The sequence below is a fragment of the Galendromus occidentalis genome, unplaced genomic scaffold, assembly GCF_000255335.2.
Source record: "Galendromus occidentalis unplaced genomic scaffold, Mocc_1.1 scf7180000077191, whole genome shotgun sequence".
Lineage (NCBI taxonomy): Eukaryota > Metazoa > Arthropoda > Arachnida > Mesostigmata > Phytoseiidae > Galendromus > Galendromus occidentalis.
Window position 1 is genome coordinate 291,997 of NW_003805179.1, and position 25,341 is coordinate 317,337.

Below are 25,341 nucleotides of genomic sequence, written 5' to 3' on the forward strand. Positions count from 1 at the left end.
CCGTTGACATTGGTGAATAATTTTTGTAAAGGGTCACCTTCAACCAGAATATCAACGGCTTGATAAATCATCAAAGATTGGGCTGCACCTTCTGATTCCGAAATACGGAGAGCCATTATTTGATTGATTGATGGATTGACTCACTTAGTCTATTGCGACTATTTTCATCGGAAGCTCATGCAGGCGAACGCTCTTGGTATTCAGCTCGAGAAGAACTCAGAGGAGTAATGAATGACCTCGCCTCAAGCCGTGGATTTCCCGATTTTTCGCACAATAGCGTCCGGCGAAGGTCGAGGTGGCAGGAGCGTGCAAGGCCCGTCGAACCTGCAGGCTCAGGAAACTCGAAAGCGACAGATGTGTATTGATGGAGAGTTAACCTTCAGTTCGGAAAGTTCCTGTTTGTCAGTTATTCTTTTGTGTCGTCGTCATCGTTCTTAAAATCATCATCAACGCCGTAATAAAGAGTCTCACTCAGTCACTCGATCGACTTGATCTGTGTTCGGGGTAGCTGCTGCGTTCGAATCCCTTCTGGGCATCGTTTTATAAATCCTGCAATCGTCGGAATAAGCTCCCTTAATGACAACAAGCCTTGGTTACATCTCATTATTCGGGAACTGCATCGGTACCACGTCACGCGCTTCGTAACGATGTGCTCGTCGTTTCTTTTTTTTTTCATTGCTTCCAACCTATAATCGTCATTCGTAATTGTCATCTAATTGCAGAACGGCTTTCTGTTGTGCATTATCCCGCCGTCAGTCGGGATCGAAGCTTCAGTATCTCGTGATTCATTGATTTATCTTTTCGTTTGTTCGTTCGACGAACGACGAAAACGAACATTCTGTTGTTTTTGAAAGGTACTGAACGGCGAGCCGAGCCTTTTCAACGGTTTGCCGAATTCCGTCTGTCTTGACATGGGCACGGCGGTCAGCTATTGTCAATTATAATTCTCTCGCCGGTGTATTTAGCCGATGGCTGTGGAAGCGAACGAAAATCGCCGCAAGCCGCTGACACAAGCAGCGGGTAAGCGACTCGACTCGCTTCAGGCTCACCTAGGGTTCAATTGGAGCTCCGACCTTGTGTAGTAGTTCGCTCCACCAGACCTTGTCATCGCTTATTTTCATCATTGCATATGCGGATATCAGATTCACAGAAACCGATCATTGCCTCGAGTGGATCGGGCCATCACTGTGATCGCCGCTGTGATCGTACGAGTTGACAGAGCGATGACGATTTTTCACCGTGAGTCATCTAATTACCGCACATATCCAACAGTTGAAAGTTCTTCATGCGTTCGTCAAATATAGATCGACACTCGATGAGATCAAGGTCCCGGCTTTTTTTTAATGCATTGCTCGCTATCCAGACTCGCTAGGGCACGAGCCGAGTTCGGAGGTTCCATCCTACCCGGGGACAGTTCCCGATTGCGAAAAATCAGATAGACAGGGATCAGGGATGAGAGGGTCATCAAAACGCCGTCATCTGCAAGCTTGATACTCTCGCACTTGGCGCAACCGGCACGTCCACGCTTTAGGTTCTTGGGCGCTCGAGAGGGTGAGCTTGAGAACTTCGCTCGGAAGGCTTCGGACGCGCATGTAGGGTGGCTGGGTGGCGGTTGGTTGGCTTGTCCGTTAGTCTGTCTGTCTACTTCGGCGACTTTTCCTCTCTGGGCGCTCGCCCGCCGCTCAGCGTAGAAGCGGGTGCCGTTATCTGGAAGGCGCACACCGCCTCCTGGGAATGGAGTCTCTCCTTCCTCCCTGTCTGTGGAGAAGTCATCTGGGAAGCATCCATTTGAGGAGAATTCCAAATGCAACGAACAACATTTTCTGTCGACTGTACATACGACCACCTCGCTACCTATCTCAGCTCATCCCCTTCCCGATCGCGTTGCTGATTGTGAACGTTCCACAATTGACTGAGAGCGGGTTTTCGGGGCAGGATTCCAAGCGAACGACGGGCAAAGCGGTCACGATGGTCTGCTTATCGTATTCGGCTTCGCAAGAACTATATTGACGCAGTTTCGGGCGGGAGATGGCCCAACGGTCCCGTACTTCTCGGGCGGGCGTCGATTTTGGGTCCCTAAACCATGGCCGACAAAGCTTCAGAGCCCAAACCCCGCGCATGGGCTTCGTGTAGTTCCTTGCGGCGGTACCAGCGGGAGGCTAGGATGGAAGGAGTCAGGACGTCGCCAGGTCGATTCCTAGGACGCCTTCCAACGTCACGTGGATGCGTATCCGTAGTGTCTCCACAGAACCCGAATTCCTCGGGAATACTCGGGATCGGGATGCTAGAATCTGTCGAGAGTGAGACGAACTCACTTCTCGTTTCGATGCCGCCCACGGGAAGGAACGGAGAGTAGCGAGCACCTGAGGGGAGTCGGAGTTTCTCGCACGAGACAAGCAACTCCCGAGAGCTGCTCCTGAGGAGAGAAGAAATATTTCGCCATTCATCTCTTATCTATCCCTTGTTTCGGGAACCGATTGTCGTCGCAGCCGTCGACACTGTCCGCTTCTATTCTCCCCTAGTTTGGACAAGCGATGATCATTCCTGATTTGACGAGAAATGTCGTTGCTGCTGCCGCCGCTGCTACGTTGTCGTAGTCCGCGAACAGACAGGACAAGCCATCTGTGCCAGTGGACTACGGCGCTCGACGAGTCCCTCGGGACAGCGACCGCGCGGTTGACTTCGGATTGAAGCCTTTGTTGGTTGTCCAACTCAGCTCACCTCACTCGCTCTCGCAGTCGCTTTTTTCGTCAGGTTGATTCGCCGTTGTCGACACCGAGTTTTCCCTTCTTTATATTTGCTCTTTTCCCGTTGACAGACTCCTTTGTCGCCGCTGATTGAAAGAGCGCTCCTTGCAATCTCCCGGATTCGGAGCGACTCTGTAAACTGCAGCGCTCACCAACTTCGTCGGCTTCCGTCAACTCCAGGGCTCTGAAATTCCAGTTCTGTTCCCAAATACTGCTTTTTCTTAAGGAGCAGACTTTCAGGAAGATCAAAAACCCTAGGCCTTGTCTCCGGCTCCTCAGGACCTGGTCCTCGAATAGTGGGTTTAGCTGCGAGGGGATTCGAGAACTTCTGAACCACGTCCATCGGCGCAGCAGTCTGGGAATTAATCGATGGCCGGCAATGAGAAGCACATTGACTGACATACGTTTATTGACACTTGCTTGAGCTGAATCCGAGACGAAAAGCTAACCAAGCACTCACCGAGCGCTTACAAAATGAAAATTCGCCAATAAACGCGTGCGCCGATACCGTCGACATCGGGAATCGGAGTCGGCAGCGACGACGTGACCATCATTAAGTGAGTAGTATCAGAGGAATCATGTGCTTGTAATGAGAGCAATTAGTCCCGGCAAAAAAATGTCTCCGGCTACCGGATTAATTGACTCGAGTGGGGCTTCTTCTGACGAAACCCCTAGTCAGTCGGCTCAACGTTAGCGTATTTTCCATGAAAGTAAAAAGACGTCGACTACCTCTTGGTTGCTGTGCTTCCAGTCAATGCACCGTCCCGACTTGCTGCAAGATCAGGAAAAATCGGAAAGCTCAGACAGACATTGAACGTCGTTCTCTTATGTCGGTTAACGTCAACGGAATCAGTTTCGAATGGGGAAGAAATATACATACATATGTAGCTGCGAATTCTTTCCTCCAAGCATTTATTATTCTCATTCGTTTTGGAAGATTTCGCATGGAAAAATATCAGTAACTCAGATTCCTTGTTTCCGATTCAGTTTCTATGGAGATATTTCTCCGCGGAGGGAAATTCGCGCGCGATGTGAATCCGACTCATGGACGGACTGGCTGAAAACTGGATTAGTGGTGTCAAGTCGGAAGTCCGATTCCGAAAGTTGCTTCTACATCGGGACAAAAAACGTAGACAGTGTTTCGCAAAGAACTCAAAGCGAGGGTGCGGAAAAAGCTGGATGACTCATGGCGAGAGAACATGGTCACCAAAGCCACATTACGTATATGTCGGCAAGCTAAAGACAAAAGGGGAGAGTAATATATACGACAACACGCGAGGCAACCGACTCCTGGCGCATGCAAGGGAAGGAATGCTCAACACCAGGAGTCGGCAACACGCCCGAGACCCTTCGATCGACGAGAGCGGTCCCAAGTGCGGAGCCCCAGACACGGACACCCACATCGTTCTAGAGTGCGAGGAAGGAGGATTCGACTCACAAGAGTTCTAGTACCGACTCGGACTTCACCCTGGTATTACCACGAAAGATCTTCGGAGGACGAAGAATACCTCGTTGCCTTTCAATTGAGGTGATCTCTGCGCGATGAACGACAACGACCGTCCTCGAGCAAATCGGGGTGTTCGGTTCCAACTCCTTGAGTCGAAAAGCACATACACATTTAGTGGCCCATTGGTAACTGGTGACGGGATGTTTTTCCGCCGAACATCTATACTCAAGCCCTGTGGCTAATCTTCCTGCCATCAGTGCTTCCTGTAGCGTCGGTATCCTGTGTATGTACGTGCGTGTGTCATTAGTAGCAACGCTCGAGGGGTCTATTACGCTGTGTTGTCTGACGCTAGCCTACGGACGAACTCGCAGTGATTTCGAGCCAAAAAAAACCCGGCTCCGTTCGGAACATAATTTCAAACTTTACCCCGTGAGAGCATCGAATGCGACTGAGGGAGCAAGCCCGACCCCATTCTGGCCTGACCCTTGATCAGGGAAAATTCGCCTCTTCCGAGATGGACGTTCAGTAAGCCCTCGTTTTTTTGCGATCAACGGGTTCCGAAGTCTCCCGCGAAACTCGAGCTCCCTCAAGTTCGAAGTATTTTTTTCGGGATTGTTCAAGTATTGAGGAAATGTCGGAAACACTTCTCATGCTCTGAATGTATGCAAACTAACACGAGTTTCTCCCTGACGAAGAGTAACACCGAGCACCACGTACTCTCCGTTGAAACACGCCTCGCGATGAGAAGCGCTCAATCGACTATGTTTGCACACGAATCTCATAATTTTATTGGAATAAGTTGATGACTTTCACTTACACAACAGAACACAAGATTTCCCTCCAATATGAGTCCGCAAGCACAATCGTTCGTTGCTTTCCGATACGCGCTCATGTCGGCACGTAATTATGATACGAGGTGTTCCGCGGATCTTTCGAGATTTCTATCAACTTCTCATGATATCGGATGCATTCGCGAAGAGCGGATCTTAATCGTGGGAATACGGCGGATGATATTGACATTCATATAACTAGTAGAACGAGAGCTGCGAATTATTGAGTATCGTTATTGATATCATACAGCGAGGGCTCACAACCTCCACACATCCGCGTATTCTAGAAACCGCGAAAATACAACCACGAATAGTCCGGGGCTTTACTGCACTCGGATATGCTTGGAGTTCGAGGGTTCTCCACTGATGGCCATCGCTTGTTAGTGATGGCATAGGTGGAGTTGTGCACGAAGAACTCGCTGCTGGAGGCTGTATTGCAGTCCCGAACATCCCGAAGGTTTCGGACGAGGTTTTTTTTCTAGTGGGGCAGCAGGCTGTTTAGGCTAGCTCAGAGCCCCCATGGAGTTGTATAGCTACAACAGTTTGACCTCGAGGTTAGTTGGAGATAGCAACTCTAAGTGATTCCCGATTAAGGGTCCCCGAGAGGTTTCATAGAGACGGTGTCTGCGGCACCTGCTGCCTCCGGGAGCGGCAGGGTGATGCCCGACTGAGGCGCAAACACCACTCGGCGGAACACTTGCGCACAATTTTCTCGCATTCTTCCGGATCTCGTACACACCTCAGCGACTCGCTCCGGAAACGCTTATCTACGGCTGACATGTTACAAGCCAACTCGAGCGGCACGCTCGCGAACTTAGCCGGGGCTTGCCTCTCTATCGCCACTCCCATTCCCCTTCAGAGGGTATGTGAACCTTCCACGTATGCGAGGACTTCATGAAATCAGAGGCGGACTCGAATCGTGGCTTGTAAGCACATTGCGTGCGGCGTCGGCTTAATGTTGCTCTGATTGAGGTAATCGTCAAATGAGAATGTGGCAGCGAAGCTACACGTCCAACGTGGCACGAGGGCGTTAAACGAATAAAACCCAGCCACTTAGCTCGAGCTCCTAAGCGATTCTAAATGAAACTGCTTACCTCCGGCTGTGAAAGGAACATCAACTACAGGAGAATCAGCGGCAGGACGACTGGTGGCGGCAGCGGCGGCCGCTGCGCCGCTACAACAACAACAGGAGTGGAGATTGTTGTTGCTGCTGTTGTTGCTTTCGCCGGCGCGGTCGTGAGAGCAGATGCCCAAATAGCTCCCTGATGTCCTAAGTTAGCGAACGAAAGCTGAATTAACTGCAGCAGCACCAGTCAGCGAAAGGCATCATCGTGCAACGTGCGAGCCTTATCTTAAAGTTAGCCGCAGTGAACGAGATAAAGAGTCATGAGAGAGGAAACGCAAGCGTTCGTTCGTCGGCTCACTCACTTAATGTAGATTAGCGACCTATCCAGTTAGCTAGGAGCCAGTGAGCGCGCTCGCCGGTCCGTGCGTCTGCGCGGCGAGCAGCTATTCAGACGGCTCACCTACGTGCAGCGGCGGGGGCGGTAGCCGTCGCGTCCGTCGTCGTCTGGCGATAGAACAGAAGCAACAGAAGGGATCTGCAATTAAAAGTACGCCTGGCTCGCTTACTTTCGGCTAAGCAGTCAGTCAATCGGGCAGGCAGTCCGGTACTCCTTCCTCCTGAGACTGAGTCCAGGGTTAATGAGCTAGCCCTCAGAGTAGCCTAACGAACGTCAGAGACTTTCAAATTCCCCGAGCTTGTCTTTTGTTCTTCTGCTCGCTTCCTCCAACCGTCTGCAGCCCGGACGAACGTCCACTTCGGAGCTCCGGCTCGAATTATTCTGCGGTTTGCCAAGGCATGGCTGTTTCCTTCGGTATACGAACGGTGGGAGTTCCGGGTTGGGTTCAATTCGCTCTATTAGAACCGCGGCTCGAGCACTCTCCTCCATACTAGAAATTAGATGGTGCTCGCTCATCAACTCATCACAGCTATCCGCGAACCCTCTTCGAACCTCTCTTCCGATCTATTCGCTGGTTTCTGGGTGTGAAAATGATTCCTTTGCTTTTCAGGGAGTGGTCCAAGCCCATCGAGCCGATCAGCGTCGTCGACAACCCCTGCCGTAGCATGGGATCCACCTAATGTACAATCAGAACTCGAGGCCCTGAGACTCGAACTCGAAAAGGCGCGACAGACCATCAATAGTATGCAACAGAACGAACAACAACTCAAACAACGGTGAGTTTCTCCTTCTTTCTCCAGTTTCGGATTCCGGAGGGATGATTCGAAGAGCCGTGCCAGAATACCACTCATGAGCGGTAGAGGAGTGCGAACCCGTCCCGTCACATACCAATGCATCGATTCCGTCGGAGCGACGCTTGAGAACGATCGTGGAATCGCTGAGAACGACTGGCGTCGGAGCTCGTTCGCTCCCGACAAGATATATGGAGCCGTGGCGAGCGACATCGTCATAGTCTCGAATTCTGAGGTTCTTGACTCCGCTCCCCGTTCGTCCTGTCCGCTCCCCGTTCGTCCTGTCCTTCTGGCTATATACTCCCGAATTTATCAGCCTTTCGATAGGGAAACTATGCCGCTGACTCCCAATCATTTCGAGAAATTCGAGTTTGAGCACTGGCTGTGATGCTGAAGTAGGTATACATAGATCCCGGGCAGGCGAGTCATCACATTGGTCGTCTGCCTCCCCCGACCCCCACAGAAATCCTGTCCGCCAGGCGTTCTACTAACTGGAGAGTTCTTGCTTGAAGATTGGCGGCGGCTCCGGACGCTCCACGAAGCGGCTCCTCGGACAAGAGTTCTTCGGCGAATTGCACGTTGGACAAAAGACCTTCAGCTCTCATTCGGCGTTATGGCTCTCTTTACGCGCAAGCGAGAATCGACACTCTCGATGCACTCGAAAAACTCCCACAGCTTAGCGATTGCGATGAGCTGAAATCCAAACTGCTGTTTTCTGTTGTCGTGGTAAGTATTCGCTGTTATCATCGGAACGAATGGTTCCTTCCGCGTGACCGGAATTGCCCCGGGCCGGCAGCCTTCGATTTACGTCGCGTAGGATCGTCGCCCATTCTCGTCCGACAATGCCCGATTATTCCGACTTCTGACACATTTCTGATGATTTGCAGCTCGCATTCCGGTCCGTACAGAACACCATAGCTGACATGAAGAGCCAGGTGAGGAGAGCTCTGAGAGTCAAGGATGCCGCTTCTGATCCTTACGCTGAAGATCTTGAAGCTAGCGTTGAACTTTATCTTCGAAGCAAGGCTGAAGACTTCGACGTAACGAAAAACATACAAGTGAGTTACCAGCGTTCAGGTGTTCAAAAAGTTCATAAGACCTGAATAACTACTCGTTTAGCTGAAAATGAGCTCTCGCCACGAACTCCGCATATATCTCCTACCCACCGAACGGCACGCTACTGGGGCGCGTCATTCCCTATATTCGAATCTCGCTCGTCAAATCTGGTTCAAACTCTTCTAGGATGTCTGCCAACAAATACTAGCAACACTTTACGACTACCCGTGTCTGAAAGACTGTCGAGGTTTGATCACCTACGTGGGAGACAGTGTGAGGTTGGCTTGGGCCTTATCAACTCAGACACCTCCCTACAGGTGGGTAATCGGTGTACGGCCCCCGTCCTGGTCGAGCAACTCTGAGCAGCCCGATCGCTATCGAGCGCAGAGAGTCGACGTCGATTTCCACGATATCCGTCCGTTGCCCCCTCGTTCCCGAATAAGCTTCGCTCAACGCTGAAATCATTCGAATTTTCAGACTGGAGTTTGAAACCCGCACATTCCGCTCAGACTACCACGTGCGATTCCACTCTTCGAATCAGAGTTCTGAACACATCCGTACCTACCTGTGGCCAGCGCTGATGGAAGCTGAAAATGGACCTTGTGTACACAAAGGAGTAGTTATCACATAGACTCGTGTGACTGCGATCATCTTCCGACTTCCGACCAAACCTGCATACATACACGTAGTGGACACGACAAGCATACACACAATCGAGACGGCAAGGGAAATACAGACATATCTTACACTACGTTCACAACACTTGCCTTAGTTGCCTCTCGTCTGAACCTTAATCGAAGACAGGCTCACCTCTTGCTCCGAGAGAACGAATACTGTGGCGCTGGTTCAGCTTGTTGTACATAGCCTGTATGCTTGCTCCTCGATCGCGGTTGAAGAGCAGTCACTCACAAGTGCTTTGTTACCGGTTCGTTTGTCGCATCTGATTATAACATTACACGGACGCATTCGTTGACGCAACGATCGTGATGGAACTCCTCTAACGTTGGTTCAACAAACAGCTACAAGTATGAGACAACGAATCACCATTTTCTGGAACGCTCAGCGAACCTTGTAAAATATATCATTTATTATTATCGAATTACCTCTCGAGGAAACTCATCATCATAGATTGTCGTTTAGCCCGGAGGTTCCGACGGAAAGGAAGGTGAATTTCTGACGGCGCCGGCGTGCTTAGATCAGTCCGGGCTGAATGGAATGAATACACACATACCTATCATGTTACCGTTGCTGGATTTATCATGCTCGGACTCGATGACGAATCGCCGTAGATCGGACAGCCATACATAGATGGGAGTTTTTCGCTTCTTCCGCCGGGAACTCTACGTGCCTCTACTGGAAAACTTCGCGCGGGTTTCGTCTTCCAGCTTACCGGAGTTGGAACTTCTGTCCGATTCCTCCACCGCATACACAGTGCCGTGTACATACATTCGAGATTGGGTGACGTTCGTAACAAATAGACAACCCAGCCCGAAGATTACGTGACTCATCGACTCCGGCGAACTCGGGCGATACGTCTATCACGGTGCCCGAGATCCTCCAGCCACGGGCACGTTTTGTCAAATATCAACCTACGTACCAAGGATGCACCAATAAAAAGAGAGAAATAGCTTATTTCATGAATTACCGGCTACGCTCTCTTCAATTTGCCGAAGATGGTAGGCATTTTATTCCTTCCGACGGCGCGTCCGTCATATCACGCGGCTCGCGGCGCAGAATCCGCTTAATTTAGAATTATCTTATATTACGCCCATCTCAGGGAAACCTATGCCGATTATTTTTTCTGATTTGTTCGAAAAAGCTCAGTGCCGGGAGCTTGCTTGATTTGTTTTTTGAAATGTTTCAAGCACCTCAAAGCTTGTTGTGGTGCTGCTTTCGTCAGAAGCACTGAGATTAAAATTGCCAGTTTGAAAGAATTCAGATAACCCATGAATTGTCCGAAATATAACAAAGACAAAGCACTCATCCATACCGAGACCGAAGCTGCGCCGCCACGTAGGGATACTACATTTATGCCCACGGCGGCTAAGGAAATGCTCTTCTGGAAAACTATACACATCCGTATCGATATTCGAGGGAGCGCTCGCACTTTACATCGGGGCCTGAATATTTTCGGGGAGTATATGTGCAAAGCCAGGAGCACTGTCGAGAAGACAATCGTCAAAATCGTCTCTAAGCTCGAAACCAGGAATATCACTAGAACCACGATAGGTAGGTGTCGACAAGTGTCCAGGGTACTTTTGAGAAATTGCAGCATGAGTTCTGCCGCTTGGCAAACGTCATGAAACATAGATAAGGTGTCGTGGAAGAGTGGGAGCAAGTGAGCCAAGAGATGCATCTTTTTCTGGAACGGTGTTTTAGATTTTCTCGTCTTTTTCACGGGTCTTCTCAACCTGTATCCAATGCGATGACTGGAGTTGCTAGAGGCGAATGAAGAATATCCGTGATTCCGGTATCCATTGCGTCCTCGGGATGAGGCTAGAAAGTTGAGAGGAACTTATAAGGGGGCGGGTTTGAAAATAATTCCCCTCTCTCAATGCTCAAGCTCAATGCGATTCCCGCCGAGTCGACAGCTGAAACTTTGCCATTCACTAACTCCAGCAGGGACTCAGACGGCAAGACGGAGAGACTCATGGAGATCCATCCAACAGAGGACGCGAAGTTCCCTGAAGTACTCTCGCACAATATGTTGGGTTCGACCTTTCCTCGAATCGTAACCCTCTCCTGCGAAAGCCTCGAATGCGTTCTCGCAGGGTGCGGATCTCGAACCTTCGGAGTCGTGATGAGTCCGAGGGCGGATCACTCTGTGAAGTGGTCCGAATGACTCCGGATCAATACTCCAGAGAGCTTCATGATCAGGGAAACGAAGTCGTACGCCTGGAGTCACTATCATCACTGGGCCTCAAGTCAAGTATGTATGAAGTCGGTGATCTACTCACTTGAATGTATGGTTTCGTGTAGTTCCGCTGGAGGTTCTAGACGAGCAGCTTCGGACACCACCAACTCCGGAACAGTTATGTGTTCGATTGGCGGGAGTTCGATCTCGATCTCTGGAATGCTGCGAATCCGTTCCAGTTTCTCCAGAGATGACTGGGACTCCCTCCGAGTCGACGAGATCGTTCTCTTTTTCACCTTCCTACGAATCGCCCCGATGAAATGAGCCGGTAAAAGGAAACGGAGACGCATTCTGATTCTCGAGCTTTTCGAACTCAGGCACTATTTACGCACATGTTGCGTAGTAAGAACACTGCCACACGCCGCCGTGACACGAACGTCGCGGAATACTATCGGGAATATCGAAGACTGAGGGGTGTCGCATATCAGCGGGAACGAGCTCCCGGGCAGTCGATGGAAATGGATCTCTCCCTGACAGTCTCCCAACTGGATCGCTCAGCTGTCGATCGACTGAGTGATGGTCGCGGGAGCTATTTGCGGTCTCAGACTGTAGCTCCAAGGCTCTCCGATCGGGGCGCCAACCCTTCGAATACGTTCATCCATCCATCCATTCGTCCAAAGCTCGATACGGAGCGATCTGATCCCTACGGACGAGCGTTCGAGGGAGGACGGATATCAAAGCAGACTCAGCACTTATCTCCCGATTTTCGATCGCTTCCGACGGGATCTTATCGACATTGCCCCTCAAGCTTTCCACAGAGGAAGAATTACTATTCCTTCCATCCCCCAAGCCTCATCGCAGCGCACCCCGAGTCCATTCGCTGTACGGGATGACGGTTCGCTGATAGGCGCCTTCAAAGAATGAGACAATGATTTAAAAGCGTCAGCTCGTTTAAAAAGCGCTTTTATATTTTCCCTTGCTTCCTCGCTCTCATCTATCGGAAGACGCGCTCCCAAGTTTTCTCGAATAGGCTCCGAAGAGTATCACTATGAACAAACTCCAAGGCGTATCTATCTATCTGGATAAAGCTCAAGCTTCGCTGGATATTTACAGAACAGATTCACCATCAAAACCGAAATCCTGATTTTGAAAGATCTTCCTTATCTCCCATGGGCTTCCCCCATTAACGGCACCCCCTGGTTGCTGACGAATGTTTGTGAGCTTCCTGGAACACTGGTGGTCGAGACGTACTCAGGAGATTCCAATGGTCATTTTTCAAACCCAACTCCGGTCCTGTGGGAGCTAATCTTCGTCTTCGATCAGTCTTCTCTCCTGAATCTCCGCCGATTCTGTGCTCTCGTAGCCGGGTAAGCACGGAATCTTTATGATACGATTGTAAATTTTCATTCCCAACACGAGTACGAAGAAGCCAGCCAGCGTCAACGGAATGAATGATTGCCATTTGAAGAGCACTGTGAATGACCAAATGACGATGATGCGAACAGAATCCAGAACCATGCGGGTCGTTGCTGAAATTTCTTTCGTGATTGACACTCCAGCGAAGTTGAAGAAACTAATCGACAGTACGGTTCCGAAAAAACCGCCGGCGATTTGCGGCGAGTTGTACATTTGGTAGAGTCCGTCGATCGAGTCCTCTATCGGAGCACCGTGATAATGGATGAAGTTTAGCGGTATGAGGAGCATTCCCATGCAGAGAATGCCGAATAGACCTTCCCAGCCGACGGCTTGCAGAGGAGGCACATTGCTTCCAACGACGAATTTTTCTTCTAGGACCATCTGGGTCGCTGTGACTACCTGAGCGCACACAATCAGTACATCACCTAAAAATCAGGAAATGCATGCCGTCATCCCTTATGCTCCCCCCGATCATCGCCGATCAAATATCAATTGTGTTGGAATGTCGGTTCGATGCCATCTCGAGCATGACCGGCACCCGCCAAGAGATCGACTCCTGCTTGAGAACGTAGGGACGAAGCTTACCCAAAAACACATTCGGAGCTCCCGAAGTATTCCCACCGTAGACTATATCAGCAGCTCCCACTATCGCTAGACCTACGAGAACAAAAAGGATGCCGATCCACTGGAACAGGCGCACCTGTCTCTTCAGGAAAATCATCGAGAAGAGTCCAGTGAAAAGAATAACAGCACCTAAAAAAGACCAGAGCGTGTGTCAAGATCACTGACGAGATTGCCCCGACTCCTGACTAAAGGACGGGTCGGAGGAGCCTCAACCCTACCGTCTCTTGCACATATACCATTATCGACTTGTGAATATTCTCTCACCTCGGAACATCTGCGCGGAAGATGCGAAGGTGAGGGTGAGACCAACGTACATAGTCGTCGTTCCGATCATATCACAGAGAGTCGGGGGTAGGAATATCAGTGGGTTGAAGGTGCGGCTTCCCCGGAGTACGGAGGGGATCGTATCTTGATCTTCATCCTCCCGTCCATTCCAGCCCACGTATCTCCATAAAAGGAGTTTGAAGACAACGAGACATGTGAACTCTCCAATGAACATTCCAAGCGCCTGCGGAAAATAGAGGATCGAACAATTCCTGACAGGAATCCCAATGCGAGTAGCTCTTTCGGAAATTCAATTTTAAGCAAAGTTCCGATCGCATGTTTTTGTTTCCTCAAGGCCGAATCGACGAGGGGATTGCGCTCTCATCTCTCGAGAAGCTCTCATACCTGCAAGAAGGCATGTTGGAAGGTGTGAGGAGTCAAAGTGCTCGTTCCGTTGCGCATGACGCCATCGGGTCGACCAGGAGCAACGCCTCTATCCGCCCATCTGGTCGAAGAAAGGGAGAAGATGATTAATATTCGGGTACGATGATCCTGCTGACGATTATAAGTGATTTTTCCACATAGGGGAGCCTTCTCACTTCGTCGCGAGAGTGTTGATCGAGCCGGTGAAGACCAGTAGGCCGGCCAGGAAAAATTGATAACCAGTCCAGGCCATAGCGATAAGTTAGACTTGAGTCTGAAATGAATGCAAATCGCGATAGAGTCAGAAACTTCCGGACGCGTGCCACGACATGGAGTGCGGCCCTATCCGTAGTACGCGCCCAGTTCTCGCGGCGCAATGAGAACGTCGAATATCGAGATCACGAGGTGAAATTCCGATCCGTTTAGATTCAAGCATGTCCAACAGAATGTGAGTCATAGAGGCCCGATCGGGGAGCTACTCCGCGCGATGAATAAGCCACCATCTCGCGTGAAATGCTCGCCCTGAACGATTTTACTTTCTTGATGACCTCTCCTAGGAAATCCCGCGTAAAATTCGAGAAAAGTATTTCTCGGACATGTCGCGACGCATCGAAATGGGTATTTCGGGTCGCAGAGACGATGCGATGCCAGGCCAGCTGGCGCGGGAACGAGAGCTTGCTTCCCCATAAGCCTGGTATGAGAGAGACGCGCAGTTATCAGGCCGTTACTCGGAACAGTGAAGCAGGGTGACAATTCGGGAACAGAACACACATGTGTCACAGACTTGGATGCCCATGTCTCGACGGGGAATTCTCATGAAAACCATAGTGCTTCAGGGACTCTGTCAGGTGGTTTTCAAGATCTGACATCGCATGGTGGGACCTGCGAAAATATTTCCTCCTCCTGGACGCAAAATCCATGGAACTCGGGTCCCTTCTCGCTAGTATGGAGGCATCAAAATGAAATAAGGATTCCAACCGAAAAAGGCCAGCGTCAGCGTGCGAGGTTTCGGAGGCATGGAATTCACTCGATTCCAGAAAACGGACTCCCACCGACACATCAATTAGCTCAGTTCGAGGGATTCTTGATAAAAATCTAGGCAATTCTACAAAGATCATCGATGAAAGGTTGTTCACCTGCTTATCGATTCTGAAGTTGTGAAACTCCTGGTTCCTCTCAACGACTGATCTCCGTCAGTGCCATGTACGTCAGAACGGGGGTCCCAGCTGTTTCGAAACGTTTCACGAGACGAGTCCGTGTCTGGGAGTTCGGGGAGTGAAGAAGCTTCGACGATTCACTATTCAACGGAGTTGGATCATCGCCCTAAGGCTTTCGTGGGAGATAAGGAGGAAATGTGTTATTCTTTGACAGACTCTTCAGATGGATCCGATCTCGATTTCCTGCATTAGAGATATTGTGTACAGATTCTGCGGATCAGAAGTTGCAATAAGCATCAGGCACTCGTTTCATTCGACAGCTTTCGGGTCGTTCCTCTCTGCCAATGACCGTTCCGACGAGAGTGTGAATCACTTCTGCTATGATTCGGCGTTGGGGGAACAAGGCGGTTTTGGGACCAGCTACCCCCGCATGGCTTCCATCTGTTTGCGGACAGGTTCCTGGAGGTTCAGATTCTGTGGTAGTGACGAGAGCTCACAAAGAGATCGTTCGCCTTAGAGCCAAGAGGATGGACAACGGAGAGCTTTCGCGCTATGAGAGCGAATCGGAGAAGCATCCCGTCGTAGGAGTGGAGGGAACCGGCGATAAGAGGGGCGAGACAGCTTGTGCGGCCCGATAGTCATGATCTCCTGACTTCGGAGAGTGAACGAATTCTTGCGTCTCGTTCAGTCAATGAGCCTAATACGGTCGATCTCATCGCGGTCAAAGCAACTTGTATACCACCTAATCCAATAATTCTTCGCCATGCTCGCATTAGTCCATCCTCTGTGTGTACGCGAACGATTGAAAACCGAACGCATTTATCCGTCACATATTGTGATTTGATGGTGATTCCGTCAGTGATAAGTGATAACGATTGCCTCTGATTACGGAACTTGAGTGAGACCGCTCGCTCTTGGTCAGCCGAGGCAACTGCCGTTATGGCTGAGCAGTACAAGGCACCTTCTCTCTACGCTCGATTTAGACTTGGGGAATTCCCGGGGGTGCAGTGCATTCGTGCTTAATTCGCATGCGGAATCCTCACAGAATCCGTCCGGAAAGCATGACCGCTTGCCTATGGGAAATCTGAAAGAGGCCCTAACGAACAATGACTTCGGGTCAGCCGCCGTGGTGGCCTCTCTCTACGACGGGCAAGACCAACAATCCCAAAACCTGAACATTGTTCTGACCACTGATAGTCTTTCATTGAGAGACAGGAACCCCTACAGACGAGAGTGGTCAACTCTTTTCAATCATCGCGAGTCGCAAGTCGCAAGCACTGTGGATAAGCCGTCGAATTTCGCGCGAAGCTGACCATTCGGATTTGATAGCCGAGATACGAGGGCTTGATTACGTTCACCCGTTCGCTTCCCAAGAGACAGCATACTTGGAAATTCTCTCCTTCAGAACGTTGAGATCCGGGATAAAACCGAGAGCCGAGGGTCGGGCTCTTTTGATGGATCACGATCATCATCCATATGGGTCGTCTGCTAGCCATTGTTTACCTCGCTGTTTTCGAGTGCAGAATACGAGCTGCGCAAATCCAGAGCAGCTGATGCTCGTCAGGTGCTCGATTGAAGTTTTTTCCTACCACGGTTACGGCTTGCTCGTCCCGGATAAGGATCGTCCACGGTCGGAGTTGAATTGGATTCGATGACGCTCTGTCCTTGAAGTGGGCGGTCGGACGGAAGGCAAGGAGCTCCCGTGAAATCTCGCGTTGCCGTCGGTGAACCGTGCGAGTTGTTCGGGTGAGCAGCGAGTGAATCGTTATGATAAAAGCAATGGTGTCGCTCCCGGTGCGCTCGAACGACAGTAAATTAGGACACGAGCGCTCCTTCTGAATGAAAAGTGACTCTCGGTGACTCGGTGATCGGTGCACGATGTGGATGTTGTCAACAATAGTGTTTCTTGCTTCCCTGCCCGACTGGTCGGAGTCTTACATAAGAGTATACAGCGGCAACTCGAACGAGAGCTTGCTCACGATCGAGGAGAGAACAAGCATCACGTACAGCACTCCTCCCGACGATGGAGCGTTGGGTCGACTGGTCATCGCGGCGCCCGTCAACGCCTGTACGACGATACCGAATGTACCGTACCCGAGCAACGATAGTTTTTCGTGGTTCCTGCTGGTGCGCCGCTATGATTGCACATTCTATGTAAAATTGACAAACGCGCAACGAGCTGGCTACGCCGGTGTCATAGTTTACGACAGTGATGAGGAACATCTTCTCGCTCGTCCTTTCGGTCTGAGCGACATCAGCATATACGCTGTTCTCATCTCGAAAAGAGATGGGAGGACGCTCCAGCAATTCACCTACGACGAAGGCTACTTGCTAGAATGGTATCCAACGACGGAATTCAACCTGCTCGGATACATTATTCCGTGTATCATAATTGTTTTACTCTGCATCATCATGATATCTTCTCTAGTCGTCGCTCAACATTGTGCCCGTTGGTATCGGGAACGACGTCGCAACGCTAGGTACAGATTAGCAAAGAAGTACTTGAAACAGCTGCCCGTGAAAAAGTGGACGAAGGGCTCTCCGGAGTTCGAGAGATACGAATCTTGTTCTATTTGTCTCGATGAATATCAAGAAGGAGATAAGCTCCGCGTACTACCGTGTTCGCACGCCTACCATGCGAAGTGTATCGACCCATGGCTGACAAAAAATCGTCGGGTGTGCCCCCTCTGTAAACGCAAAATCATACTACCGGGAATGCCGGAAGACTCCTCCGACGATGAGACAGCTCCTCTGCTGAGCAATCAACACGACACGGGCGGCGGGACATTTCGAAACGAATCACCGAGACCCGAGCATACCGAGGTGGGTTATTTGAAATTTCCCCGAGAACATACGCCCGGAACTCGTGCTCCTTGACTGGAGGATCGATTCTTTTTCGAGTGAATAAAAAAAATTCTTCCGCCTCCAGGTGCAGATCGAGGACGTTGAGGGTCCTGCTGGAGCGGCTTCCAGCTCGGCAGCCTTCGCCCCTGGAGGTCATTACTCATTGAACGATGAAGTCGAGGTTCTGCCGAGACGCAAATTGAAGAAAAAGAAACGATCTCGCAGGCACCGGCCGGAGCCGCTGGACGACGCAACTGTCGCCGGTCCCTCGACATCGGCGGAACTATCACCTCAAAATCAAATGGTGTGCGTTACCCAAATGGGGTCCGACGATGAGCAGCAACTGCTGTGAAGATGTTCGTTTCCCCCTTCCTTATTTCGATCGTGTTCCGTTCCGTTCGAAACGGAAATTTCCAACTCTCAGGTGATATACAAATATTATACAAAAGTTAAGGTGTGCGGTGAACCGTCCGTAAGCTGCGTAGGGCGCCCCAATGTATCTGAATGCCCTGTCGATCGAAATGGGATCGTCTGTCTTGTAGAGTTTCGTTTTTCGAAAAAGAGGAAAAGACCAATCGTGAAAACAACAACGACTTAACCCGATTTGAAGTCGAGCGCCTTCCATCTAATTATACCGAGCGTGTCTATTATGAGGCTCCCGCCGCATCGAGGTCCGTACGGATGAATTGATCAATTCAATCAATAGCGTGAGCTGAAGACCGGTGGACGAACCGATAGCCTTTCATTGAACCATCAATACTACGGTCATCGAGGGAGAGGATTTACCCCTTGTTCAATCTTCCCAGCGACCCTCCTGTTTTCTGAGGGATTTTCCTGGCTCATCGATTCCTTCTCTTTCTTCCTCCCAATTCCCGCGATATGCATGGATCATCTGAGGGAGAGTGATCATTCGTCGAGAGAGCATATTAGGCTTTAGGAAGACAGATCGTTGGAAAGAATACGCCAGTCACGCTGAAGATGAAGTCAAGCTGTCGATTGTGAGTGTGCTTCCTTCTCTGAGCTTGTGATCACCATTATAAGGTTCATTAATTCATTATTGAGGAGCCGCATCGCGTGTCTTCTCCCCCACGGAGTCACAAGAATTGTCGAGGTAGACTTCAAATCAGTGTCCAAAGAGAGGGTGTCATTGTAAATAGCTGTGTCGAGAAGAACGCTCTCTCTATACATTATTTTGGACCGAGTAGCTTGCTCGGCGATTGCGACGGTAGCTGTCGTCGGACACTGGAAAGTCCACGCGAAATGTTCCTCTGACGACACGGCGTTGAATCTATCCACCACAGCATCACAATCTCAGTCTATCTCTGATTTTTCGAGCTGCTCTGTGATGAGAGTGGTGCTGACCATGGTGCGAGTTGATGGCGACAAGACGAATTCGATCCGTTTCCGCGAGAAAAATAGTACCGAGAATTCAGTTTGAGCGTCCCGAGCATCATCTTTCCGAACAACCGTTAAGTATATTAAGCAATGATGCGAGAGAAAATCAGTGATTATGTTAAGTGAGCCTCCCAATTCCGAAATAAATGGCCGAGAGTTTCCAGCAGAACTGTAAGCCCCCGCTTTTCCCTCCCAATCGGATACTTTCTCGTCGATGTGACTAATGCGTTGCCGTTACTCCGTCACGACGTAATCTACGGGGCACTTGAGGAGCGTTCTTTGTTTTCACAAGCAAACGACAAACGATCCGCTTCTGAGAGCTCGCAGTCCCGCTTCTCACATCTGCACCGATCTCGCTCCAGAGAGATGAGGAGCCCCCCCATGCAGGGACACACCTCCGAATCCATAACTTTGCAGGAAATTCACTTTCATCGTGCTCCGACATCACGGAATCGACTCGGATGGAGATAGCGGCGCCCGGTCAGTCATTCGCGAATCAATTCCTCCAATACCGACTGCGAGATTTGGCGATCCGTCCGACTCTCGTATCTATGAATCAGGTTTTCGATTCCGCTGGAAAGCATTTAAAGCCATATTGTGTGATTCATGCGGTCATTAGGGCGAGTCATGCCGCCGCGCCGCGTATAGAGGAATCCCTCCCCTTTCGGGAGTTAAAGGAAGTCATGTCATCATGCGAAGGAGCTGCTTGAGTCAAATCGTCGCTCCTGACTGAAAGGATTTCTTTCCGCTGGGACTGGGGGGTATAAAAACTATCGATTCCTCAGCCGTCGATTCCCAGCCCTTACGCAGAAAGATGAGAAAGAGGTCAGCTGAGTCCCACAGCTCTCGGTGTCTTTTGTCATCCTTTATTGATTGAAGGGTGAACAATAAGATGTGCTCGTAAGCTCCACGCCAAGTCATGGGAGCGAGTCCTAGGCGATTATTCCGTAACTTCTGGCGCCTCCTGAAGTGACTACTAGAAAAATATTCTGACTACCGGCGAGAGGACCGAGGACCACATCGACGAGGCAATCGCCTCTGATGAGTTTTCCCCGTCGCCGGAAGATGTGGGAAACGCCAGGATGAGGATACTGCAACCAGATCTATCCTTATTCGAAAGTCGGAAAATTGAAATGTTCTAAATTCAGGAACTCCAGTAGTGAGTTATTGTAAGGTAAGACGCCCAATCCCGATGGGTAATGAGCAATAATAAGGTAGGGCGCCCAATCTCGATGGTACTGGAGACGTGTTTTATTCGGACTGGGCAGCTGTTTGCTCCAGGCTCCGTCCGCTTTACCTGTTTTAACAAATTATACGATACTCGAGGAATCAGCAAACATACCGCTGTTGAAACTAGCTAATCTGCATCCATAATGGATCAGTACAACCTAGTTCTTCTCGAAAGGAAGACGGATTATACAGTGACGAGAGGACCCGACATTCCACCATATCAAGGTTTCGGATAAAGCCAGAATGCCTCGGAAATCAACTTATTTCGTCGGGACTTCTAGATGAGTGGCTCTCCTCCCGGTTTCTCCTGGAAATCGCTGAGCAAATCGATGACCCAAGTTCTTCGCGCTGAACCACACAGCCAAGGTTTAACGTCTCGGGTACTGTAACCCGGGGCCTTGATTCCCACCCCCATCCAGGCTCAGTGTCTCTTCCGTGTCAGCAAACCTTGTCTACGTCCACGCCACTGGACCTACGAATATCATTTCTTCCACCTGAGAAGAAAATCGTAATGAGGAGTCGTAGTCAACCAACGGTGTCTGAAACCATAGGCCACGTCATCTGCGAATGCAACAAAGCATTCTTCGAGGAAGAGGAAATACTGAAACGACTGGAACTTCACAGAGATCCCTCCTCGAGGATGATACGCTACACCAAGAGACTCCTACAGCGGTGGGAGGAAGAAACTAACAATATCCGCTGAGACTACTCGCCACCGGAGTGAAGGTGTCATTTAAGAAACCTAAATGAGGATAAATAAATACCAATACCGAGTCTTAGATACCAATACCAATGGTAAAGTTTGCTGCGGAAGCACTCGCATCGATCGAGCGAGGATGCGCTTCGGAGGAGGAAGAGTATCCCGTCACGGGGCCCTTTGTTCCACGAGCTGACTTTGTTAGGATCAGATACTCGAACTCTGAAAAATCACGCGACCGCCGGAAACGATTGATACCGCGGCCCCGACAAAAGAAAAGGTCAGAGAAGAGGGTGAATGTTCGACGACCACTCAGCAGGCGTGGTCAGTGGAAGCTTCGGGATAGATGCGAGCGCTGAATCACTCGTTATATAACGTTGCCACCGCACCGGGTCCAAACCTCAATGAAACATGGATCGTTCCGCGATTAGCTGCTATAGGGACACACGAAAGAAATCTTCGGTGTAAGCAGCTCACATTCGATCCCTCCTCTCTATGCAGGATGATAAGTCCGAGAATGAGAAAAACTGCCCAGAGCTTAGTCTCGCGAGACCTTGCACGGAAGCCCAGACTCGATATCCAGCAAGTTCCGTATGGGCGCTCTCGTGCAGCATCACTCTCTCAACATGATTTCGCCCCGTCGAGTGGAATTCGGTGTCGGGAAGCCCAATTACATATTGGGGTCGCCTCCGTCAGCTCGGTCTCTCATGTGAGCCAGTCTGTCGGAGTATGTTCCCCGTGTCCCGTTCTCCGAATTGCATCCAGAGAGACGGAATGGAATCTTCATAGTCTAGGAACGTACCGTATGATTATAGATCTGGAATCCGACCCAAAATAGGGTCGCAGAGCCCGCTCAGGGGGTCGTTGGGCTCCAGCTATTTTTCAAGCATTGCTTCGGGGTCTTCGGCTATTCCGCACTGAAATCGACGCTGAAAATTCTCGCCTTGCGTTCTTCCGCGCCGCATTGCCGATTGGGAAAAGGGTGAAGATGAGCAGTACATGACAGCTCGATGCTGGACGGAAGCCCCCAACTATCGAGTCAACCCTCCGATTTGATCAGAGAACTCGCACGGAAAGTTTTGGATCTGGCGACTTCTGCTTTTCGAGCTGTCATCCAGTCCCCGCGAAGTGAATAGCGCAGTCACAGTGTTACTTCAGAAATCTGGCATAAAAACTCTAATCTCTGTCACGGGGTTGAGTGTGCCTCTTAGGGGGTTGCGGAGCAAAGTGATTCCTCTGAGGGGGTCCTGGGACGGGAGAGGGTTGCAGATCACTGTTATAGAGAAATTGTCCGACGCCTGATAGAGTCTTATTTGGCTCAGCTTTTCGAATTCATGCGGACGCCGTTGTTCAATATGACCCTTTCGAATACTTCGAGCATAACCTGGGTACCTACCCAGTCTGCTTCCCGAATGAATACGTCTGTTCAAGCAAAAACTTTCTACAAATTTATTCGTACCCCTCTCTTCCAGCGGGGAAGGATATGAACCGTCCTCGGTGCCCTTCCACCTCATGACGTGTTCTCCAGGAAGTTTGTCATCGATAGAGCGTGGTCTATCAGAACAAGGGCCAAACAATGATGCTAGTACATGGTAGACCATCGATGACCCAACATCGAACAAGAGGCGAGTTCAGTTGTCGTCGTCTCTTTTCGATCGCTTGTGTTTCTGTCTGCGATCTTCTTCGTCGTCGTCATGTCGCCGGGATTTCCGACTAGACCTGAAAGCGGGTGGAACAATTCAGCTTTGAGATCTCATTCGAAAACATTCGATGCGATCGATTGTCGCAGCTGAGACGGTCGTCTCCCCATTCTCCTACGATGAATTTTCTCTCACCTGTGTCTACTTTCGCTCATATCTCGGTGATCTCGGTCTCTGTCTCTATCCTTTTCCCTGTCTCTCCTCGAATCTCGGTCTTCTCGGTCTCTGTCTCTTCTGTCATCCCTTTCGCTTCTGTCGCTTCGGTGCCTTCTGTCTCGGTCGTCGCGGTAATCGCGTTCCTCACGGTCGTCCCTCGATCTGCGGCGAAACAGTCCACGATGTAAACCCGGAATCGAACTTAGGGGAAGTGGGAACGCGGACGAGAGCCGCGTCCCCGACACCCCCAGCAGGCCCGAAAGCCGTGGGGAAAATTATAATTTACCTGTGGTGTCTTCTTCGGTCAGAAAAGTCCATATCGTCCGGCATCATAGGTGGACGATCATCGGGCCGATGAAAATCGCCACCAACAACCGCATGTGGGGGCGGGCCACCGTAAGGATCGAAAGGAGGCGCCATATTCATCGGGGGCGGAGGGAATCTCGGATCAAACGGTGGGGGTGGCTGTGGCATCGCGTGGGGTGGAGGCATGCCATGATGTGGCGGCATGCCCTCATGGGGATCAAAACCAGGTGGTAATCCCGGTGGGAATGGCATGTCGGCGAGAGGCGGCATCATCTAGAAGGGAAAAATCCTCGTCCAGGGAATTTCGGAGCGACGCCGACGAACCAACTCTCCCAGAGCATCGAAATATCGTACATGATCCACTCACAGGGGGCAGTGCTTCTTCATGTCTCCTTGAGTTGGCACCTCCGATTACGTCTATGGTTCCGCTCTTCCTGAATTCTTTTGGTTCAGATCGAGGTTGGAATGAGGATCGGTACGGTTTTTCGTATGGAGGAGCCGATGACACAACTTGATTGACCAAGCTCTGCAAAGGTTAATTGTTTGTGTTGAACTCGCGCGAAAACTCCATTCAGACAGAAATCGGAGCGCCTACAATGGTCCCACTGAAAGCGGCAACGAGCGGTTTCTCGGCATTCATTCGACATCACGAACCTTGACACCCTGCGTGTTATTATTGTCTCCACGGAGTCGTCTCTGCCGATCACAATATACTTTCCAAGTATCTTCAGTGAAGCCATAATTGAAATAATCTGTTATGTCCGCACCCGGCTTCCTCCACGGTTTGTCCTCAAGGGAGTCGATGTTGAACTCGTATATGTTCGTTCCTATTTTGTATGAATGAATCATCGATTAATAAGCCGTCATCCAAACCTGATTCTACAACGCCGTCATCCGCATTCCACGATTCTGTACATCAGGATTGCTCATTATATGATGAAAAATAGTGTGAAGTCTTCAAGCGTCCATCTCCGCCTAGATCCTCCTCTCCGACGAATCCGATACAGTTTAAGAGCTGGGACTAACCATTTATACTAGCAACAGCGTCGATGTCTAAGCCTTTATGAGGGGCTTTAATCAACTGCCCGCCAGGCGCGGACGATGAAACTGCGGTTGTCGCTATGCTTTTCTTTATGTTTATGTTCACGGGAGCAGCGGGGAAAGCTGACGAAGGTGCTGCCGGTACTGCTTTCGTATCGCCAATGGTGATCTAGGAGAGGAAATCCCACTATTAGAGGCGTCTGAATCCAACGCTCTAGGTATGCCGAAAAGCGTCTTTCCGAGAAAAAAATAATTTCGCTAAAATCCTACCTCGATGTCGTCTTCGTCGTCGTCATCTTCTTCTTCACCCTCTTCGACCTCGCCGTCATTTTCGGCCTCGCCGGTATTCTCCGCGGCTTTCCCAGCGAGCGGATCTTCGATCAATGGTTCTTCCTGAGAATCATCTCCATTGGTTTCCTGTATGAGGTAGATGCGAAATCAATGGAAGAAATCTCCACATTGAATTATCGGAAGACAGACAAGCTCAATCCAGAGACCCCCTCGCGAGGACGGGGGCTTCGCGTGAAATACTTCAGAGAATAGTTCCAAGAGGGACTCCCCAAAACCACGAACAATGACCCTACCTGTGATTGCGCTCCCGTGTCTTCATCGTCGCCGGTACCCGGGGGAACGTTCGCGTCCACAGAATCTTCTCTCGATTCGTACAACCATGCTTCTTCATCCACGGTCTGAGGTTCTAGATCACCCATGGCTGTCACTATCGATTTGGCTCGTTACGCTCAAAAACTCAATCGACTCATCCGCGGGATTCAGCTTAGCAAGGGCATTTCGAAAAGGAAAAAGCAGTATTGTACTGATAGTGGCCGTCCCCGCTACCGCAGCTTCGAACGCAATAATGGCGGCGCCTATGCTGGCGCCCGTCTATTTACAAATATTCGA

General features: G+C 50.3%; 5 protein-coding genes across 6 annotated transcripts in view; 2 read left to right on the forward strand and 3 right to left on the reverse strand.

Annotated features, from left to right (window-relative positions):
* LOC100901772 (uncharacterized) overlaps positions 1-8,965 on the forward strand; it is a 71,158-nt gene extending 62,193 nt beyond the window's left edge. Inside the window, exons 6-10 of the mRNA XM_018638868.1 lie at positions 7,098-7,263; positions 7,791-8,004; positions 8,166-8,336; positions 8,521-8,651; positions 8,812-8,965. Of these exons, the coding sequence (XP_018494384.1) occupies positions 7,098-7,263; positions 7,791-8,004; positions 8,166-8,336; positions 8,521-8,651; positions 8,812-8,965 (836 nt within the window). The remainder of the gene's footprint in view (positions 1-7,097; positions 7,264-7,790; positions 8,005-8,165; positions 8,337-8,520; positions 8,652-8,811) is intronic.
* Positions 8,966-10,126: 1,161 nt separating this feature from the next.
* Positions 10,127-11,656, reverse strand: LOC114828126 (uncharacterized). Its single transcript, XM_029111000.1, has 2 exons — positions 11,292-11,656; positions 10,127-10,830 (listed from the first exon to the last, which is right to left on the reverse strand). The coding sequence occupies exons 1-2, from the start codon at positions 11,536-11,538 to the stop codon at positions 10,127-10,129; spliced, it is 951 nt and encodes a 316-aa protein (XP_028966833.1). The 5' UTR covers positions 11,539-11,656.
* A 488-nt stretch (positions 11,657-12,144) lies between these two features.
* LOC100908356 (solute carrier family 35 member F6) lies at positions 12,145-15,148 on the reverse strand. The gene is made up of 6 exons (XM_003741654.2): positions 15,052-15,148; positions 14,092-14,189; positions 13,898-13,997; positions 13,493-13,736; positions 13,190-13,357; positions 12,145-13,029 (listed from the first exon to the last, which is right to left on the reverse strand). Exons 2-6 carry the CDS (start codon positions 14,166-14,168, stop codon positions 12,491-12,493), a joined length of 1,128 nt encoding a protein of 375 aa, XP_003741702.1. The 5' UTR covers positions 14,169-14,189; positions 15,052-15,148; the 3' UTR covers positions 12,145-12,490.
* Positions 15,149-16,597: 1,449 nt separating this feature from the next.
* Positions 16,598-19,477, forward strand: LOC100902062 (E3 ubiquitin-protein ligase RNF13). Of its 2 annotated transcripts, none has more exons than XM_029110992.1 (2): positions 16,598-17,895; positions 18,002-19,477. In XM_029110992.1, the coding sequence occupies exons 1-2, from the start codon at positions 16,951-16,953 to the stop codon at positions 18,266-18,268; spliced, it is 1,212 nt and encodes a 403-aa protein (XP_028966825.1). In that variant the 5' UTR covers positions 16,598-16,950; the 3' UTR covers positions 18,269-19,477. The 2 variants fall into 2 exon arrangements, with proteins under 2 accessions (XP_028966825.1, XP_018494398.1); XM_018638882.1 differs by having other exon boundaries at positions 18,008-19,477.
* Positions 19,478-22,699: 3,222 nt separating this feature from the next.
* On the reverse strand, positions 22,700-25,293 carry LOC100908214 (pre-mRNA 3'-end-processing factor FIP1). Its single transcript, XM_003741653.2, has 8 exons — positions 25,026-25,293; positions 24,712-24,858; positions 24,427-24,610; positions 24,055-24,227; positions 23,768-23,926; positions 23,381-23,673; positions 23,074-23,256; positions 22,700-22,957 (listed from the first exon to the last, which is right to left on the reverse strand). The coding sequence occupies exons 1-8, from the start codon at positions 25,149-25,151 to the stop codon at positions 22,870-22,872; spliced, it is 1,353 nt and encodes a 450-aa protein (XP_003741701.1). The 5' UTR covers positions 25,152-25,293; the 3' UTR covers positions 22,700-22,869.
* Between the last annotated feature and the right edge of the window lie 48 nt (positions 25,294-25,341).

Coding starts and splice junctions, on each gene's coding strand:
- LOC100902062 (XM_029110992.1), top strand. CDS start 16,951: ATGTGGATGTTGTCAACAATAGTGTTTCTTGCTTCCCTGCCCGACTGG. Junction 17,896..18,001: donor CGAGACCCGAGCATACCGAG/GTGGGTTATTTG, acceptor TTCCGCCTCCAG/GTGCAGATCGAGGACGTTGA.
- LOC114828126 (XM_029111000.1), bottom strand. CDS start 11,538: ATGCGTCTCCGTTTCCTTTTACCGGCTCATTTCATCGGGGCGATTCGT. Junction 10,831..11,291: donor ACACGAAACCATACATTCAA/GTGAGTAGATCA, acceptor TCAACTTTCTAG/CCTCATCCCGAGGACGCAAT.
- LOC100908214 (XM_003741653.2), bottom strand. CDS start 25,151: ATGGGTGATCTAGAACCTCAGACCGTGGATGAAGAAGCATGGTTGTAC. Junction 24,859..25,025: donor ACACGGGAGCGCAATCACAG/GTAGGGTCATTG, acceptor TACCTCATACAG/GAAACCAATGGAGATGATTC. Junction 22,958..23,073: donor ATGAGCGAAAGTAGACACAG/GTGAGAGAAAAT, acceptor ACCCGCTTTCAG/GTCTAGTCGGAAATCCCGGC.
- LOC100908356 (XM_003741654.2), bottom strand. CDS start 14,168: ATGGCCTGGACTGGTTATCAATTTTTCCTGGCCGGCCTACTGGTCTTC. Junction 13,998..14,091: donor ATCAACACTCTCGCGACGAA/GTGAGAAGGCTC, acceptor TTCTTCGACCAG/ATGGGCGGATAGAGGCGTTG. Junction 13,030..13,189: donor AGCTCCGAATGTGTTTTTGG/GTAAGCTTCGTC, acceptor CCTGATTTTTAG/GTGATGTACTGATTGTGTGC.